This window comes from Chiloscyllium plagiosum, chromosome 11, assembly GCF_004010195.1.
Source record: "Chiloscyllium plagiosum isolate BGI_BamShark_2017 chromosome 11, ASM401019v2, whole genome shotgun sequence".
In the NCBI taxonomy this organism is placed as follows: domain Eukaryota; kingdom Metazoa; phylum Chordata; class Chondrichthyes; order Orectolobiformes; family Hemiscylliidae; genus Chiloscyllium; species Chiloscyllium plagiosum.
In genome coordinates, this window is record NC_057720.1 from 17191704 (window position 1) to 17210493 (window position 18790).

Sequence of the window (18790 nt, forward strand, 5' to 3'; positions counted from 1 at the left end):
CACTGCACCATCCCACCAATAGCAACAAGGTAAAATCATTTAGAGGTGTTGGTTGAGGGCAAGTATTGGCCACAGCACTTGGATATACTGTACAAGTAACAACATAACCCTCTTATCTCTTTCTCAATCTGGTTTTAGTCAGTTCTCAGGATTTCAAATTTTAAAAAAAATCAACATTTATGTTAAAAAACATAATAAATGATAAGAATCTTCAGACTGTCAAAAAATGTCAACTGCCATTATACAAATGATTCAAAAATACTCAATGATGATATTACTAATAAATAGAAACAAAAGAAGATAAATACCAGAAATGTTCCACTTCTGTTTTACAGCATTACCAGTAAAATGTGGACATATTAGTAGAAATCAGATTTATTTATTTTTGATTGAATTCAAATTGGTGGTTAAAAAGATACCACAAAAGATAGCAGACTGTGCCAAAAAGGTTTGTCCACTGTAATGTACACAGAGACGAAGTGAACTTTAATCTACAATTAAGTTACTTAACAATATATTTACTGTTCCGTGTATACAGAAAAAAAAACATTGTTCACCTAAAGCCATTCTTAACAATTCAGCAAAATGACAGCTATTCAATGTCAATGACAATTAAGTTTGCCAGCCAGTCCGCAATGTTTGGCATTTACAAGCATTTCTTGAAAACATTGGGCTCATTAATTCTAATTACAATCTGGAGCAAAAAGACATTGATCAAATATGAAAACTCGTGATAATGCTAGATATTTAAAATACAACAAAATTACAGGAAAAGGTACCATATTAGGTTACTAAACCTATTCAAAACTTTCAACAGCAGCATTGGTTGAGGACATCTACCTTTTAATAACCAACATGCTTTCCGGCTTTGAAAAACAACCAGCAACACTTTTGGATTTCACAGAATATTGCTGGTTTTAACTAGAAGTAGTTTTAATTACATGAATCAATCCCATTATTTAACAGGTCATGCATTAGTTTTGATGGTCTGATTGACTACTTTGATTGTTTCAAATGCATATTTATTCAAATGGCATCATTTCTGAAATAATTCAAGACAATATGACAAGATATATCAGAAAACAGGTAAGTCACCTAAAACAAAATCAAAATCCAAGGTGTGTGGTCAAATTCACAATTCAGAGCACCATTACATTCAAAATAATAAAAATACAAGGCAAATAAAAATGGGACTAAAAGTCAGATTAATTGCTAAACATGACTGTATTTAAGCTTTTAGTGATATTCAGAACAATAATTATTTGTTTTCAAGGAAAAACATGACTAATTTGTTTACATATATGGAGACGATTAGTTAGTTTATTTTTCTGTGCAAGTGTAAACTTGAATCATAAGTTCAGTAGAAAATCAGAACTTTTCCATAAATTGGGGAACTGACCATCAAATAAGATGAAAAGTTTACTCATTTATTTCACTTGCACTGCCAATAGCTGCATCTTAAAAAATGTAAGCTGAAATATCAATGTGGAAAACAAAACAAATTTAATTAGTGCATGTGAATTGGGTTTTGAGTTACCACTCTACATTTTTCCACAATGACACACTATGGAAACTTGATGCACTATGACTTTGTATGTATAAAACATTTAACACAATTTTAACACTACAACTATCATTAATGGCACTGGAGTTTTTACAATAGCTTGCACTGATATGAAGATAAACAGAAGAAGATAAAATAAAAGTATACAGAAACATGCTTTAAATGCTCTTCCATCAAGAACACCGAGTGGGTTGATTAATTAAACTAACATGAAAGCCATTCTTGATCCCAGAAAACACGATTAAGCAGGATGCTTTCAGCTAGATGTAATAACACAATTCGCAGGGTTTTAAAGCAGCTCTAGAGTTAGCAGGATAGAGTACTTCTATTCATAATGAAGTTACCTCAGGTTCCTTGTAACCGTAACTCAATGAAAGTTAAGGTGGACCAGAAATAAAGAATCTGAATCGCAGGTAGGCCAATTTTAATGTGATCGATAGGTCCTGGTCAAAGTGGACTGCAAGCAGCTACTTGTCAGAAAATCTACATCAGAGAAGTGATAGTTTGAAAAAGGGAACAGAGTTCAGGGCCTACATCAAAAGCACAATGGGTCCACATTGACCCTCCAAAGAGTATCCCATCCAGTCCCACCATCCCCATTGTGGTAACCCTGTAACCCTGCATTTCCCATGGCTAATCCACCTAGCCCACACATCCTGGACACCACAGGGCAATTTAGCATGGCCAATTCACCTAACCTACACATCTTTGGACTGTGGAAGGAAACTGGAGTACCAAGAGAATACCCTGTAGACACAGGAAAAAGATGCAAAGTCCACACAGATAGTTGCCAGAGGCTAGAATTGAACCTGGGTCCCTAGCGCTATGAGGCAGCAGTGCTAACCATTGAGCCATTGTGCCACCCCTACATGCTCCCATAAAGTTAGTGGGTGGCACCAACATACCTTGGATGTTGAGTAATATAGAGGATTAAATAAGGAGCGTAAAGGAAATACATGGTAAATTTCAAGGACTCAGGTAAATAGGAAATGCAAAGTGTTGCTTAAAAAAATTAGGGAAGTGAAGAGGGAAGCATGAGAAAACACAGGTACGTAAAATGAAAGAAAATCCAAAAGGCATTTTATAGTACATTAAGGGCAAGAGGTTACCCAGGGAAAAAAAAACAGAGCCCATTAAGGACCAAAAGTCGCAAACTGAATGGAGCTGAAAGACATAGCTGATGTTCTGAATGAATATTTTGCATCTGTATTAACTATAGTGAAGGACAATGAGGCATTTAAAATCAGGGAGGAGAATGTGATATGCTTGAGCAAATTACAATTGAGAGGAAGGGGGCATTAGCAGTTATAGCAGTCTTAAAATTGTATAATTCCCAGATGAGATCCATCACAGGCTGTTGTGGGAGGCAAAGAAGAAGTCAGCAGCATCCTTCAAATTATTATTCAAGTCTTCTCTTGCCACAGGAGAGGTGCCAGAATACTGGAGGACTGCTGATGTGGTTTATTCCATTTTACCATTATTCAAGAAGAGTGATAGGGATAAACTAAGGTACGATATCCCAGTGGTCTAACATCTAGCATCTGTAGTAGGAAAATCTTTGGAAAGATTCTGAGGGATACAATTAATCTCTAGGATTAATCAAAGATAATAGTTGAATAGTTTTGTCAGGGAGAGATCATGTCTGTTTGACAGGTTTGATTGAGTTTTGAGGAGGTGACTAGATATGTGGATGAGTGTAGCTACTGGGTATAATCTGTATGGACTACATTAAAGCTTCTGCTAAGGAGTCACATGGGAGACTAGTCAAGAAGGTAGCCCATGTGATCCAGGCCAATTTGGCAAATTGGATCTAAAATTGGCTTCGTGTCAGGGAGGTAGAGGTTGATGGTTGAGAGTCGTTTTTCTAACTGGAAACCTGTGTCCCCTGGCATGCTGTGGGTTTTCTGATGGATCCTTTGCTGTTTGCAGTGTACGTTAATGATGTTTTGAAGTTTGATCAGTAAGTTTGTAAATGACATGAGAGTTGGCAGTGTAGTAAATAGCAAGGAGGAAAGCCTTAAATGAATAGTGAAGAGGAAAGCCTTAAACCACAAGACAATATAACATGGTCCGGCAGATGGGCAGAACAGTGATATATAAAATTTAATCCAGAAAAGTATGAAGCAATGCATTTTGGGAGGAATAATAAGGCGAGTACACAATGAGTGGGAGGAACCTTGGAAGTACAGAGCAGAAGGGAAGGCAAAGAGGATACTATATTTTATTAGTTGAGGCACTGAATATTACAGCAGATAGTTTATAATGTTAAGATGTTAGTTACGCCACAGCTGGAGTACTATGTACATTTCTGGTCACCACACCATAATAAGAACGTGATTGCTGTAGACAGGGTGCAGAGGAGATTCATGAGGGTTGTGCAGGGGCTGGAGTGTTTCTGAGGAAGGGTCACTGGACCCAAAATGTTAATTGATTCCTCTTCACAGATGCTGCCAGACCTGCTGAGCTTTTCCAGTAACTTCAGGATTTAAAGATAACTTTTTTTCCCACCCAGATAATGGTGGATATATGGAACTGAAGGGGTGGTAGAGGTGGGAAACATCATAACGTTTAAGAAATACCTGGAAAACTCTTGAAATGCAAAAGCATTCATGGCTATGGACCAAGCGTTGAAAAGTAGGACTAGAGTAGATATGTGCTTGATGACCAGCAATGACATGATGGCCTCTTTACATGCTGTAAAACTGACTCTATTGCTGTGACATCATGGAATGGCCACAAGAAGTAAAGATCCAATTCAAGGACCTTCTAAAAAAAAATAAGATTTTTATTTAAAAAATGCACAAAAGCAAATCGGTGTAATTGCTTTTCCAAGGGTGTGATTAGTCGAGCTTTCCATGAAGCACAGCAGGTCAGGAAGGGCTTATGCTCAAATGTCGATTCTCCTGCTCCTCGGAGGTTGCCTGACCTGCTGTCTTTTCTAGCACCACACTCTTGACTCTGAGCTCCAGCATCTGCAGTCCTCACTTTCTCCTAGCTTTCTATGAAGAATGGAAAAAGTAGTGGTTTTTTTCAGTTCTTCTCCCTGGAGGCAAGATGTCCATGAACTCAAAATACTTTGCTTCCTTTTAACAAAGAAAAAGTCTTATGCTCAATTTTATTAGGATTAGTGTACTTACTAGGGATATCTGCTTTATTGATCTTTGCAGCATCCAAAGCAGTTTTTAAATACTTAATCATGGAATAATGGAATGGCTTACTCATGTTGAGTTACAAATGGTTTCAACTCATCCAGGGCTTTATAATGTTCTTTGGAAGAGGTAGAAAGGAGTCTAGCTCCAACTTAATCCCCAAGCCACCATTAAATAGCAGTGGGTTCAGGATGTAATTGGGCGAAGGTGAGGACTGCAGATGCTGGAGATTAGAGTCAAGATTAGAGTGGTGCTGGAAATGCACAGCAGGTCAGGCAATATCCGAGGACCAGGAAAATAGACATTTCGGACAGGAGGCCTTCATCAGGTGTAATTAGCTCATTAATAAGCTATATGATACCCAATGCTAGGAGCCAGGAATCAAGTCAGTCCCTTCCATCATCAAACTTGAACAAGGAACGATCTCATTACTGCCACAAGACTGATGGCCAACAAGATACCCAGCACAATAGGCTGCAAAAAAAAAATACAGCCCAGTACATCTCTTTAAAATGCTAATGAGTGTTTGGGAAGATTTACTTAAGCACTTACTCATAACTTGACTGATGATTTGTCTCTTCTCTCCTCAACCAACCACAGTGTCTGTGTTTCTATTCTCACTTTGCTAGTATTTCTCATGTGTTCCTGCTACACAATGTGCTAATATTGCTCCTCACGACTCAAGTGTGCAAATGCTTACATTCTATACCCAGTCACCACAAATACTCATGTTTCCCTTCTCAGCACACCCTCCAAAGAACAAACTATTTTTCAGCAAGGTTCCAACACCAAACATATCTCCCTTTGCTCTCTTCAGGGCCCTGTCCTTCTGACACCCTGCTCCACTCTTTCACCACTCAATGTTTTCTCACTCCCCTATGGACCTTTACCATACAACCGCAAGAGGTCTCACACTGCTCATTCACCACCGTCCAAAACCCCAAACATACCTTCAAGGTGAAGCAGCATTTTATTTGTACTTCTTTCAATCTAATCTACTGAATTCAATGTTCACAATATTTTATATTGATGAAACCAAATGAAAATTAAATGACTGCTTTGCAGAACACCTTCACTTTGTCTCAAGGAATGATGGAAATGACTCCAACCTTCCAGCTGCTTACCATTTCAATGAATCACTTTGCTCCCATCCTAACACTTTCCTCCTTGGCCTGACTACAAAGTTCCAATGAAGTTCAACACAAACTGGAGGTACAGCACCTCATTTTCCACTTAGGCACGTTACAGTATCTAGAACCCAATATGATGAGCTCCATAACTTCAGTATATAAACTCTGTACTCCATTTTTCTTACATTCTCCCACCCTCCCCCATCTGTGTCTTGTTGGCTTTACTCTCAGCAGAACGGATCCATTTTCTCCTTTCAAAGATATGCAAAATAGGTGTAAATGTTAGCTATCGCTTCTTTACTGCTATTATCACGGTCTTTTTTCACAGCACACTCACCATCTGTTCCGCTTGCTACTCCTCCCCCTCTGTTGCCTGCATAAAAACAATTTTCTAGTTCCTTTCAGTTCCAAAGAGTCATACTGGACTCAAAATATTAACTGGTTATGTCTCCACAGATGCTGCAGACGTGCTGACTTTCTCCAGCACTTTGTTTTTATAACTGAATCACTCGCCTCAAATCACTGTTCAAATCATCATATCTTTATCTAACTTCCTAACAATCTCATATTAATCAGGAACTATACATGACTTCATCATAACACATCACAACTTATACATAGTGCCAGCTTATCATCCTGAAAGTCAAATAAGCCACAATGGTTGCATTCCATTCAGTGAAACACTTTCCACACTCTTGCAAGACAAGGGTGGTGCGCAAATGAGGCTACAGGAGCTATCTTGAGGAAGGTTGTATGTTTGCATGTCTTAATCTTCAGAGGAGGGGCTGCTGGCCATTACTGAAATGCCCCTTGCTGTGGTGGTGGCCTGGAGTGAGACAGAAACCAAAGATGACAACATCTTTGTAGATGATGTTTTGCATTCCATCCACCCTTCATCCCACACTATCTTCCAAAGTGCAAGCTGCAGATGGTGCAAAACCTCTCTTACTTTCTTCCAATCACAGACCACATCTTTTCCCATTTCAATATACAAGATCTACAATCTGGTCAGGCAGAAAGAGTAATGAAGAAAACCCAACACTATCTTCTGATTTCATACATACATTTGCCAGCTGACACTGTGTGAATCTTTAATTTTTTAAAATTCATTCACCGGCATAAACTTGGCAAATGCAATATATAACGTGGATTTATATGAAGCTATCTACTTTGGTTGCAAAAACAAGGCGGCAGATTATTATCTGAATGGTGGCAGTTTACGAAAAGGTGAGATGCAACGAGACCTGGGTGTCACGGTGGAACAATCACTGGAAGGTTGGCATGCCGGTACAGCAAGCAGCGAGGAAGGCTAACGGCATGCTGGCTTTCATAGCGAGAGGATTTGAGTATCAGAGTATGACTGTCTTGCTGCAGTTATAGAGGGCCTTGGTGATGTCACACCTTGATTATTATATGCAGTTTTGGCCTCCTAGTCTGAGGAAGGATATTCTTGCTATTGAGGGAGCCCAATGAAGGTTCACCAGACTGATTCCTGGGATGGCAAAACTGACATGAGGAAAGACTGGATCGAGTGGGTTTGCGTTCACTGGAATTTAGAAGAATGAGGTGGAATCTCATAGAAAGATATAAAATCCTGATGGAATTGGACATGCTAGATGTGGGAAGAATGTTCTCAATGTTGGGAAATCCAGATTAGGGGTCACAGTCTAAGAATAAGGGGTAAGCAATTCAGGACTGAGATGAGGAAGAATTTCTTCACTTAGAGAGAGCTGTGAACCTGTGGAATTCTCTCCCACAGGAAGCTGTTGAGGGAATTAGATATAGTCAAGAGAGAGCTGGACATAGCCCTTGTGGCTAAAGGGATCAAGGGGAATGGGATGCTGAGATTGTATAATCAGCCATGATCATATTGAATGGAAGTGCTGGCTCGAAGTGCTTGCTATATAGCTGGTGGCATGAATGTGCCCTCCAGGTGACGAGGTTGTGCAGTATACAAACCACTACCAATCCTGAAATAATAGCCAGAGGAAATCAACTAGGAACTAGTCTGTATGCATTTCATGATCCCTTTAAATCCCTTTCTCTTGCTGCTGAATAGCTGTGTAGCTGTGCCAGATTAGTATAGAATGCCCGAGTTCAAGTTTCACCTACTCCAGAAATGTTACAGCATGTCTGAACAGGTTGATTAAAAATATTTAGGACATTAGTTGGAGCACTGACCTCTAAATCTACACCACTGGTGTGAAATGAGCATGGCACCCTCACCGACATGATTTGTCTGCTATATGGACTCCTGGTGAATCTTCACTGCCTGCAAGTAAACATTTTCACTAAAATAGCACTGGTGGCATACATCATTTGAGCATTTACATGCACTGCATATGCAGTTTTGGAGCTCCAAGTGCGCTTGAAGCACCCAAAAAAACAAGCTCAATTTCTGGGTGGGATGCTCTTCAGAGAGTCGGTATAGACATGGTTGGCCAAATGGCCTCTTTCCAGTGAAAACAAATTCACTCGATCCAATGACTTCATGCCTCCTGCCCCCACCATGCACAGAATGTTACAGGTTCGCATCCCCTCTCCCCAACAGAATGTTACAAGTTTACATATACTTAAGTATTATTCATTGGTTTTAAGTAATACCTGTTACCAAGCTCATACATAACCTGTGCAAAGTAGTCATTTATTTGCGTGGGAGTTTAGTATAATTAGTTTATATGTCTGAAACATGATATTTAACATAAGTTTTGACTCAGTTAACAGATTTGTTATTCACTCTAAGTCTACACTGAACAGATTCCAGCTATTTCCAACTTATTTGGACTATCAATTTATGGATTCAACAAAATAGTACCTCTCAGCTAAAAGTGCAGTTTAAAAAAAACTAAAACTTTATACAAATAATCTCTACAATATATTTATATGTTTCCAAGTGTCAACTGACATCTGGATTCATTTAAAATATAACTAAAAAGTTCATTTTCTGATTTGAAGATAAATGCTATGCAGCAGAAACAAACAACACTTGTTTTTCAGCAAGTTTTGTCATCTGGCCAATAATCTCAATAATCTGGTGTGAAATATCAGGACACAGCAATTTAATAGTATAGACTCAGTTTAAGAAAGGCTGATACACAGTTCCAATAAAACTAGCATATGGTAGATTTAAAAAAGGGGAATATTTTGAAGTTGGCTCAGTGGTTAGTACTGCTGCCTCACAGCTCCAGGGACCCGGTTTTGATTTCACCCTTGGGTAATTGTATGGAGTTTGCATGTTTTTCCCCGGTTGCTCTGGTTTCCTCCTATGGTTCAAAGATGTGCAGGTTAGGTAGTTTGGCCATACTAAAGTGCCCATAGTGTCTATGCAGATTAACCATGGGGAAATTAGAGTTATAGGGATAAAGTAGGAGTTGAGTCTGGGTGAGATGTTCTTTGGATGGTTGGTGTGGACTCGATGGACCAAATTGCCTGTTTCCACACTGTATTCTATGATGATATATGGCAAGTATTTATATTTGTACCATACAAGTGTGAGGCAATGATCATCTCTAAGGAGTCAGAATTTAACCACATTGATAGTCCCGGCAATTGCTGAACCCCATCAATATACTTGGAGCTGCCATTTATAAGAAACTCTACTGAACAAGCCTCAGAAATACAATGGAAATTAGAGCACATCAGCTGCTTGCTGCATGAACTAGTCTATCCTCTTCATTCTACAAATCTTTGGCATACTTAAAAAGACAGAAGTCAGAAATGTGATGGAATATTCTCCAAATCTAACAATATCCAAGAAGCCTGATGACAACCAGGACACAGTAGTCCATCTTATCAAGAACCAACCATCTTAAACACCCACTCCCTCTGCCACCAGCATGCCAAAGCTTCAGCGCATACTACAAGGCTCTCATCAGACAGCAACTGGAATATTGAGTGCAATTTTGGGCTGTGTATCAAAGAATGGAGGCGGAGGGGGTGATAGAGAGGAGTTGGGATGTGGGTTTGATTCAGATAACCGTCTGTGTGGGGTTTGCACTTTCTCTCTGCGTTTGCGTGGATTTCTGCCGGGCGCTCCAGTGTCCTCCCAGAGTCCAAAGATTGGGTGGGCTAAATCATCCGTAGTGTCTAGGGATGTGCAGGCGAGGTGGATTAGCCCTGACAAATGCAGAATTATGGGGATTGGATAGGGGCTGGATCTGGGTGGGTGCTTTTCAGAGGGTCAGTGCAGACTTGATAAGCTAAACGGCCTTCTACTGTACTGATAAGGATTCTATGATTCTATTCTAACATAATGTCCAAATCATAGATCCCAACTTGGACATACATCATTTTTATTTCATTGTTACAGGGTATGGATCCTGGAATGTATATGTGAATACTTTCATCTTTTGGACTGCTAGAATTCAAGAAGAACGGTCACTACAAGGACAACTACAATTGATTAATAAAGGGGAAAAAATTGGAGACCAATATTTAACAGACATTTGGATGGTATGAATAGGAAAGGTTTAGAGTAATATGGGCCAAACGCAGGCAAGTGAGACAAGTTTGGTTTAGGAAACCTGGTCAGCATGGACAAGTTGAATGGAGGGTCTGTGCGTATGATTCTATAATTAAGTTTGAAAAACACATATGAAAGACTTTACAAAGCATAAAACAGAAGGAGCAATGGGGCAATGGTAACATCACTGCATTAATAATCCATTGTCCCAAATTAAAATTCTCGGGACACGGATTCAAATCTAACCATGGATGATCGTGACATTTGAATTCAATAAAATCATAAGGTAAACAATTAGTGAACACATAACTATTATCACAAATACCCAACTGGTTCACTGAGGTCTTTTAGGGAAAGAAATTTGCTATTACTACCTGGTCAGGCATACACACAACTCCATATCCAAGACAATATGGTTAACTCTTTACTGACTTCATATACTTGCCAAGATGTCACTTAAACATTGCTATTTTATCTATTTCTACAATCTCCTCTAACAGCACATTACACACAAGGTGATAGGTGCCTGTAAGAAATCTGCCTCATCTCCTTCAAACTTATGTTGATGGAAGTGCACTTATCCAGGCAAGTGGAGGAGTATTCCATAACACTCCTGACTTGGACCTTGGAGGTGGCAGACAGGCTTTTGGGAATCAGGAACAGAATTGCTCATTGCATGATTCCTAGCTTCTCACCTGTTCTTGCGGTCACAATATTTATATGGCTAGTCTGTTTCATTTTCTGGTCAATGGTAATCCCTAGATATTTATAATGGGGGACTCAGCTACGGCAATGTCATTGAATGTCAAATGGTAATTAGTTAGATTCTCTCTTGTTAGAATTGGTCATTTCCTGGAACCTTTGTCAAGAATAGTCCCTGTCACCTTACTTCTGGAATTCAACTCTTGTTCATGTTTGAACCAAACGTGTAATGAGATCAGGAGTTCAGTAGTCCTAGTGAAGCCCAAATGAATTTAAATTCAGTAAATTGATATCTGGAATGGAAAACTAATTTCACAGTTCCCATTTTGGGACTATCAATTATAGTTTAAAAATTCAGTTGCTTCATTAGTGTCTTTGAGGGAAACAAATCTTCTATCTTTACTTAGTCTAGCCTAGCCTAGCCTAGCCTAGCCTAAATGTGACTCCAGAAATAACAAGTGACTGACTCTTAGCTCCCAGGTTTGGCTTGACTATGACAGCAGGCACCTTGATAACAACAAGCAAAAGGGTGTTTTACAGATATTGTATTGAAATAAGTTTCAACTTATCTGGGATTTTCTAGCTGTCATGCAGTTACATAAATGCCTCAGCAACTAATAGCAGCAAATCAGAATCAAGGTGATGGTTTACAGTTGGAAGTGGCCTGTCTCTGCAATCAATGTACATTGAGGTAATGTTTACATAATGACATGTAGGGAAGATGCAAAAGAGGACAACAGTAGTACAGCATTGGAAAAGACAATGCAGTCCACACCTGTCAGGCCATGGAGAAGTACCAACACTCATCAGTCACTCAAATATCTTATCCAAATTTCCCTCAAAATTTCCCTATGCTGTCTGTCTTCCTCAATACTGCATTTAACATGTTCACCATCAAAATCTAAACTTCTTTAGATGAGCTTCTTTCAATTGAGAACCAGTTACAGATCAAGATAGAGCTGCATAGACGTTGTAAGTTCCTTAAGTCTCAGGCAAAATCACTGGTAAAAATGAGGCCACCTGGGTAGAGTCCAGAAATAGAAAAAGGGCAATTACCTTACTGGGAGTATGCCAGACACCTCCCAACAGATTGTGGGAGACAGAGGAGCAGATTTGTAGGCAAATCACAGAAAGGTGTGAGAGAAACAGGATTTAGTTGTAGAGGGCTTCAATTTTTGGTAATATTAACTGAAATCACCTTTGTGTGAAAGGATTAGATGGGATGAAACTTTTCAAGTGCATCCTATAGACCTTTTCGTGCCAGCACATAGTCCGACTTGAGATGGGACAGTGCTGAACCTAATCCTAGAGAATGAAGCCAGTCAAGTGGTTAAAGTTTCAATGGGAGAGCACTTTGGGAATAGTGACAATAACTAAGTTTCAAAGTCATTATGGAAAGGGATAAGGATAGTGCAAAAGTTAAGTATCTGATTTGGGGGAAGCTGATTTTAATATCTTTAGACAGGATCTGGCAAACATAAGCTGGGAGCAGCTACTTGCAAGCAAGTCTACATTTGGGAAGTGTGAGGCTTTCAACAGTAGTGAAAATTCAAGGCCAGCAAGTCCCTCCAAGAGTGAAGGGCAAGAACAGGAAGTCCAGGGAACTCTAGATGTCAAAGAATATCGAGAGTTTCGTAAAGAAAAATAAGGAAACACATGTCTCTTCAAGCACTTCAGAAATATGGAGAATGTAGGAGGCTACTTAAATAGGAAATTAGGAGGGCAAAGAAGGATCACGAAATATCATTGGCAACTGGGATGAAGAAAAACCCCTAAGGCTTTTTATAACTATATTAAAAGTAAGGAAGATTACCAGAGAAACAGTGGGAACTATTAGAGACCAAAGGGGTAACCTGTGCATGCAGTCAATGGATGTGGGTGAGGTCTTAAATGAATACTTCTCATCTATACATTGTAGCCAGGAATTGCAGTTAGAAAGATGACGTTCTCGAAAAATTAAGATGAAGAAGGTGGAGGATTTAGATGTTTTAGGAGGCATTTATGTGCATAAATCCCTAGGGCCCAAGACATATCCCAGGCTGTTTTGGAAGGCAAGGGAGGTGATTGCTGGAGCTCTACTAGATATATTTAATACTTCGCTAGCCACAAGTGAAGTGGTGGATGACTGAGAAAAGCTAATGTGATTCCTTTGTTCAAGAAGGGCAGCAGGGATAGGCCATGTAATTACAGACTAGTTAGTCTGTTGTTAATGGTAGGAAAATTATTGAAAAAGATTCTGAAGGATAGAATTAATCAATACTTGGAAAAGCATGGATTAATCAGGGATACTCAACATTGATTTATTGGGAGATCCTGTCTGACTAATTGAGTTTTTTGAAGACATGACTACATATATTGATGAGGGTAACACAGTCGATATGGCTTACATGGACTTTAGTAAGGCCTTTGAAAGGTTCTAATTGGAAGGCTGATACAAAAGAAAAGAACCCATGGAATCCAAGACAGTTTGACAAACTGGCAAAACCAGCTTACAAACAAGAGGCAGAGGGTGATGGTGGATGTTTTTTTGTAAATGGAAGCCTGTGACAAGCAGTGTACCACAGGGATCGGTGTTGGGTCCCTTGCTATTTATTATGTAAATTAATGACGAATGGGAATGTAGAAGGTAAAATTACTAAATTTGTAGATGATAAAAAAAATTGGAGTTGTTGTCAATAATGAGGACTGTCTCAGCCTACAATCTGATATTGACCATTGGTAAATTGGACAGAACAATGGCAGATGAAATGTAATCCTGGTAAGTGTGAGGGATGCATTCTCGGAGATCTAAACATGGAAGGGTACATACAATGAATGTTAGAGCTGCAGGGTGTACTGAGGAACAAAGGGACCTCAGTGTACAATTCCACAGATTCTTGAAGGTGTCAGCACAAGTAGACAAGATGGTGAAAAAGGCATGTGGATGCTTGCCTTAATTGGCTAGGACATAGAATTTCAGACCAAGTATGTCTTGTTATGACTTTATAAAACATAGGTTAAGCCACTGATGGAATACTGTGTGCAGCTCTGGTTATCACACTATCTGAAGTATGTGATTGCACTGGAGAGGGTGCAGAGGAGGTACACCAGCATGTTGCCTGGGCGGAAAAGTCTCAGATATGAGGAGAGGCTGGATAGGTTCGGTCTGTTTTGTTTGGAGCAAAGGAGGCTTTTGTGTTGGGGGAGTGGGGATCTGATTGAGGGATATAAGGATTGACAAACACATTCACATTAGCTCATGAGAATCTCTTCCTCATGGCAGACATGTCTAAAACCAGAGGGCATAAATGTAACGTGAGGAGCAAGTACAGGCATGTTGAAAAAGACAAGAGAAATCTTACTTTTGTCAGAGTCGCATAGGATTTCATTTGTGACTTTTCAGATCAGCTTCAACACTATTGCAGAGACAGAACCCACGACTGGAGGCATACAAACATTCTAAGTTCTTTGAAAGATGAGCATGAATTCAGGAGGCACAACATATGCAAGGAGGTAACTTCAACCCTACAGTCATGATGGAATTATTTTTCAGATACTGGATAGAAGGAAACTGACAGGCAAAGAAGAGACAGCAAAGCATTTTTACATTGTAATCAAATTTTCAAAGGTTTAAGGAGGAGGGCAGGTTAGAGTTAAGGTAATCACTTGCAACTTGAAGGTCAAGTATACTAAGGATAACTGCCATCATCATCCCAAGGACTGAGATAGGGTCTGTACGTAATCATACAAAAATGAGGATAAGGATGCCAGCTGCTTCTGTATGCCAAGTAAGCATTTCTCTGGCTGCAAGATTCATGCTGAAACTGTCTGGAACTTGACTCCCATGGAGGAGATATACTGAGGAAAGTTCTATTTAGAAATTTTCCATGTTTACCAAAAGGCTCAAAATGACTGAAATGGAGCTTATTGCATAGTTCTTCAGACTCTTTTTTTTGTGTGTTCTCATCAGTTGGCTGTCTGGAAAGGGTAGAGATGAAGCCCTTTCAGACTCAGGTGTTCAACTTCTGAGAAAACGATGGAAGGACAAAAAACCAAAGACCAATATTTTTCACCAGCGTAATGTGCTTTCTATCTGGAAAATATTTTTTGAGAGTCTTCCATATGCCTAACTGAAAGGGCTAGTCATCGGCATCTTTGATACCTTTCCAGTACTTTGGGCATTCTGCCTGAATGATTGTGGGCGACATGTCTGCCTCGAATTTTCCTTTCCAAGAAGCTTGTCCAAAAAATGCTGCAAATCCAGTCCATTCGTAAAGACTAGACAGCATGAAAAGAGATGTTTCTAACACTGACTTAGCTGAACGATATCTACGTCTCAACCTAAAACATCTTCATACATTGGACTGAGGGTGTAAAAAATACCCACTAAGATGATCATTGGCAAAATAACTTTACTCTCCATTGATTATTAGGATGTGGAAGGCAAAAAAACCTTTGAGACAGTGCTAGAAAATAGATATAATATTGAGTACATTTTCATTAATTGTAATCAGCTAATTTTGATTTATAATGTGTATAATCGAGAGCAGTTCATTCAAACAGGTTTCTCATAACATTATCCATGTTCTGCTGTGCTTTTCTTAAAAACCTTGTTTACCTACCAGGTGCCCAAATAATTTGTTATGAAACGTGAATTTCTGCAGACTTTCATACTTAAAGTTTGGATATCTACATTTAAGCCTCAATGAGCAAAAAAAAGCATAGGTATTTGAGATACTGTAGACTTAAAATTATTTGATTATAAATGAAGCATATATACTGAAGCTCTAATTAGAATCTGCAGAATTTATTCCTGGACAAGCTTTTCTTAGACAAACTGAGGCTGTGACTCTAGAAAAGTCATTAGATTGCTATAATTTGTTTTGTAGCTCAGGTACTAAATTTCAGCATAAATCTGCTAGAGGTTTTCCAAACCTCTTAAGAATACAATGCCAATTTGACTCACTTGGTAGCAACTTTGTTTCTCAAAGTCAAAAGGTTACAGGTTTCAGTCCCACTTTGCACAGAGAACTACCCTTCAATGCAATACTATCGTTGGGTAAACACATGTTATCTTACATTACTGTTTACAGGAAGATCATTTCCATTGTCATGGCCAATATTTTCTCCTCAACTAACACCAGCAAAAATGTTAACTGGTTGGTTAGTCCAATGCTGGGACTATTCAAAATAGTAAACAAATTAATCTGCACAGCAACAAGTGAATACACTGCAAAGGATTTTTATTATATTGAAGTGTTTATAAAAAGGGAGATGTGACTCGGTGCTATATATCAAGCTCTGCTGTTCCATTTCCAACATCAATTATCTTTAACCAAGATGAGTATATGAACAACTTCGATGCAAATTTACTTCAGGTAGAAACCTTCAGCTGAGAAAAATAAAAGAGATGCATTTACTAATTTATACTGGATTTAAATCCAGGACCCAATTCTTCAAGGTGTATTTGACAGGATGTCCCAAAATATCCATACATCTGAGCTTTCTCTCTTTCAGGATGATTCATCAATTTGGCTTGGACAGCACAGAATCATACATTTAGTTTTGAGCTTGTAAATATGTCAGAATCTAGCCTGTGTTACTTGCAGAAATTGATTTTCTCAGTTCTTTCTGATTCTGACAGAGACTGTATTATTATAATTCAGCAAAGTTATACCTCAGTCTCACTCACAAAGCTTCAAGGACAGTTTGGAATTAATGCCAAAATGTGTCTCTATGCATGCATGGATGACGGAGTCATTGCCTAGGCAGGTATTAGCATTCCTAATTGCCCTGGATCTGTTTCATGAACAGCTATAGTCCTTGGATGTAGAAAGACTGGATTGTGACCCAGCAATAGTTAAGAAATGGCAATGTTGTTCCACAGGATGAGTGTGAGACTTGGAGTGAAAATTGAAGATGGTATTCCCATGCATTTGCTGTCTTTATCTTTCTACATTATATAGATTGTGGATTTGGAAGGTGCTGTTGAAGCAGTAATGCAGTGCATCTTATAGTATGAACTGCTGTTAAATGTGCATTGGTGGTGAAAGGAGTGAATTTTGGAGGTAGCAACAGAATGTCAAATAAATAGTTTCATTCTGCTGGATGGTTTCAAATTCGTTGAAGCTGCAAACATCCAGTCAAGTAGAGACCGAATCATCGCACCCCTGATTAGAGCCTTGTAGACTGAGCAGACCTTGGTGAGACAGGTGTGTTAGTCAATGTAGAATTCCTAATCTTTGATCTGCTCTAGGAGCCACAGTATTTTTATGGCTGGTCAAATTAAGTCTCTGGTCAATGGTAACCCCTCTCCCCAGAATATTAATAGTATTCAATGGTGATGCCACTGAATGTAAAGATGACTATTCCCTCGCTGGAAATAGTCATCACTCTGCACTTGTGCAGAATGAATGTTGTTTGTCAGTGATTCAAGCCCAGGATGTTGTAGATCTTGGTGCATAAAAACACTTAGGAAATAGGAGCAGGAATAGGCCATTCATCCCTATAAGCCTGCTCCACCATTTAATGACTATGGCTGATCAAACACTTACAGTCAGAGAGATATACAGCACAGAAACAGACCCTTAGGTCACTTCAATGCTTTTCACTCACACAATCCCTGTTATGAATGTGTAGAAGTGTACTGTATCTTTAACAAAATTAAAAGCTAGCAGAACTCTCTGACAAAACCAAGAGTTCTGAACAAGATACAATGTAACCTTTTGGTCCAGCTGGAGTAGCTGGTTGCCTGGAGACAAAAACAAATTTGAATTCGGTCAATCAGTTTAAATTATACCCCCCAAAAAAAAACCAAACTCCAATCAGGTTTGCATTTAGTATATTGACAATATTAAAAGCCAATGAAACAATCCAATCCTTTGTAGGTATAAGACCAGGAAAAATGAACAGTTGGAGAGAACTGCCAAAAGGCCAACAGATGTAGATTGCTATTAAGAATTCAGAGGTATCTGTCAAGAGAAAGAGTTTGCACAGAGCCAAAAACATTGACAAAGACCTGGAGAGCAAATCTACAGAGGAAGATACAAAGGGAAGATGCGACAGCTGCCTGGTTTTAAAATTTGAGTTTTTGGTAAATCTTAACCAGGGGTTTTGTTAGACGATTATTATTAAAGGGAAAGTAAAGGATAGATTAGGAGGAAGGAGTTGTAAATAGTTGTTACTTAATTATTCTCTGTTAGACTTTTAAGTAAAAATAAAGTTGTTAAATTTTACTTTAAAAATAGTTCTTGGCCTCTCGAATTTTCAGATTACCACATGGGATAAATCTTTTCTGCGTTGCTCGTTTAAAATTAGCAGTAGGAGTTTACCCTGTGTCATAACAAACCCTTTACAGCACTGATAATCAAAAGGTTATCAATGTCTACTTAAAACATACTTAAAGACTTAGCTTCTACAGCCTCTGGGGTAGACAATTCCAAAGATTTCCAACCCTTTGAGTAAAAAAGCAAACAAACAAACAAACAAACAAACAAACATTCTCCTAAGTGACATCCCCCTTATTTTCAAATTGTGCCCAGTTTCTAGAATCCCTGACCAAGGGAAATATTGGAGGAGAAAGTGAGGGCTGCAGATGCTGGAGATCAGAGCTGAAAATGTGTTGCTGGAAAAGCGCAGTAGGTCAGGCAGCATCCAAGGAACAGGAGAATCGATGTTTCGGGCACAAGCCTGAAGAAGGGCTTGTGCCCGAAACGTCAATTCTCCTGTTCCTTGGATGCTGCCTGACCTGCTGCGCTTTTCCAGCAACACATTTTCAGCAAGGGAAATATTGTACCTCTATCTA

General features: G+C 39.0%; 1 protein-coding gene across 4 annotated transcripts in view; it reads right to left on the reverse strand.

The window, feature by feature from the left end:
* The window catches only part of tgfbr3 (transforming growth factor, beta receptor III), a 181546-nt gene that overhangs the window by 61409 nt on the left and 101347 nt on the right, over positions 1-18790 (reverse strand). Inside the window, exon 1 of one of the 4 annotated variants that reach the window (XM_043698781.1) lies at positions 8025-8077. The exons of the other annotated variants lie outside the window; for them this stretch is intronic. Coding sequence (XP_043554716.1) covers positions 8025-8075 — 51 coding nt within the window. The 5' untranslated portion in view covers positions 8076-8077. Of the gene's footprint in view, positions 1-8024; positions 8078-18790 lie in introns of those variants that run through there. 4 annotated transcript variants of the gene reach the window in all.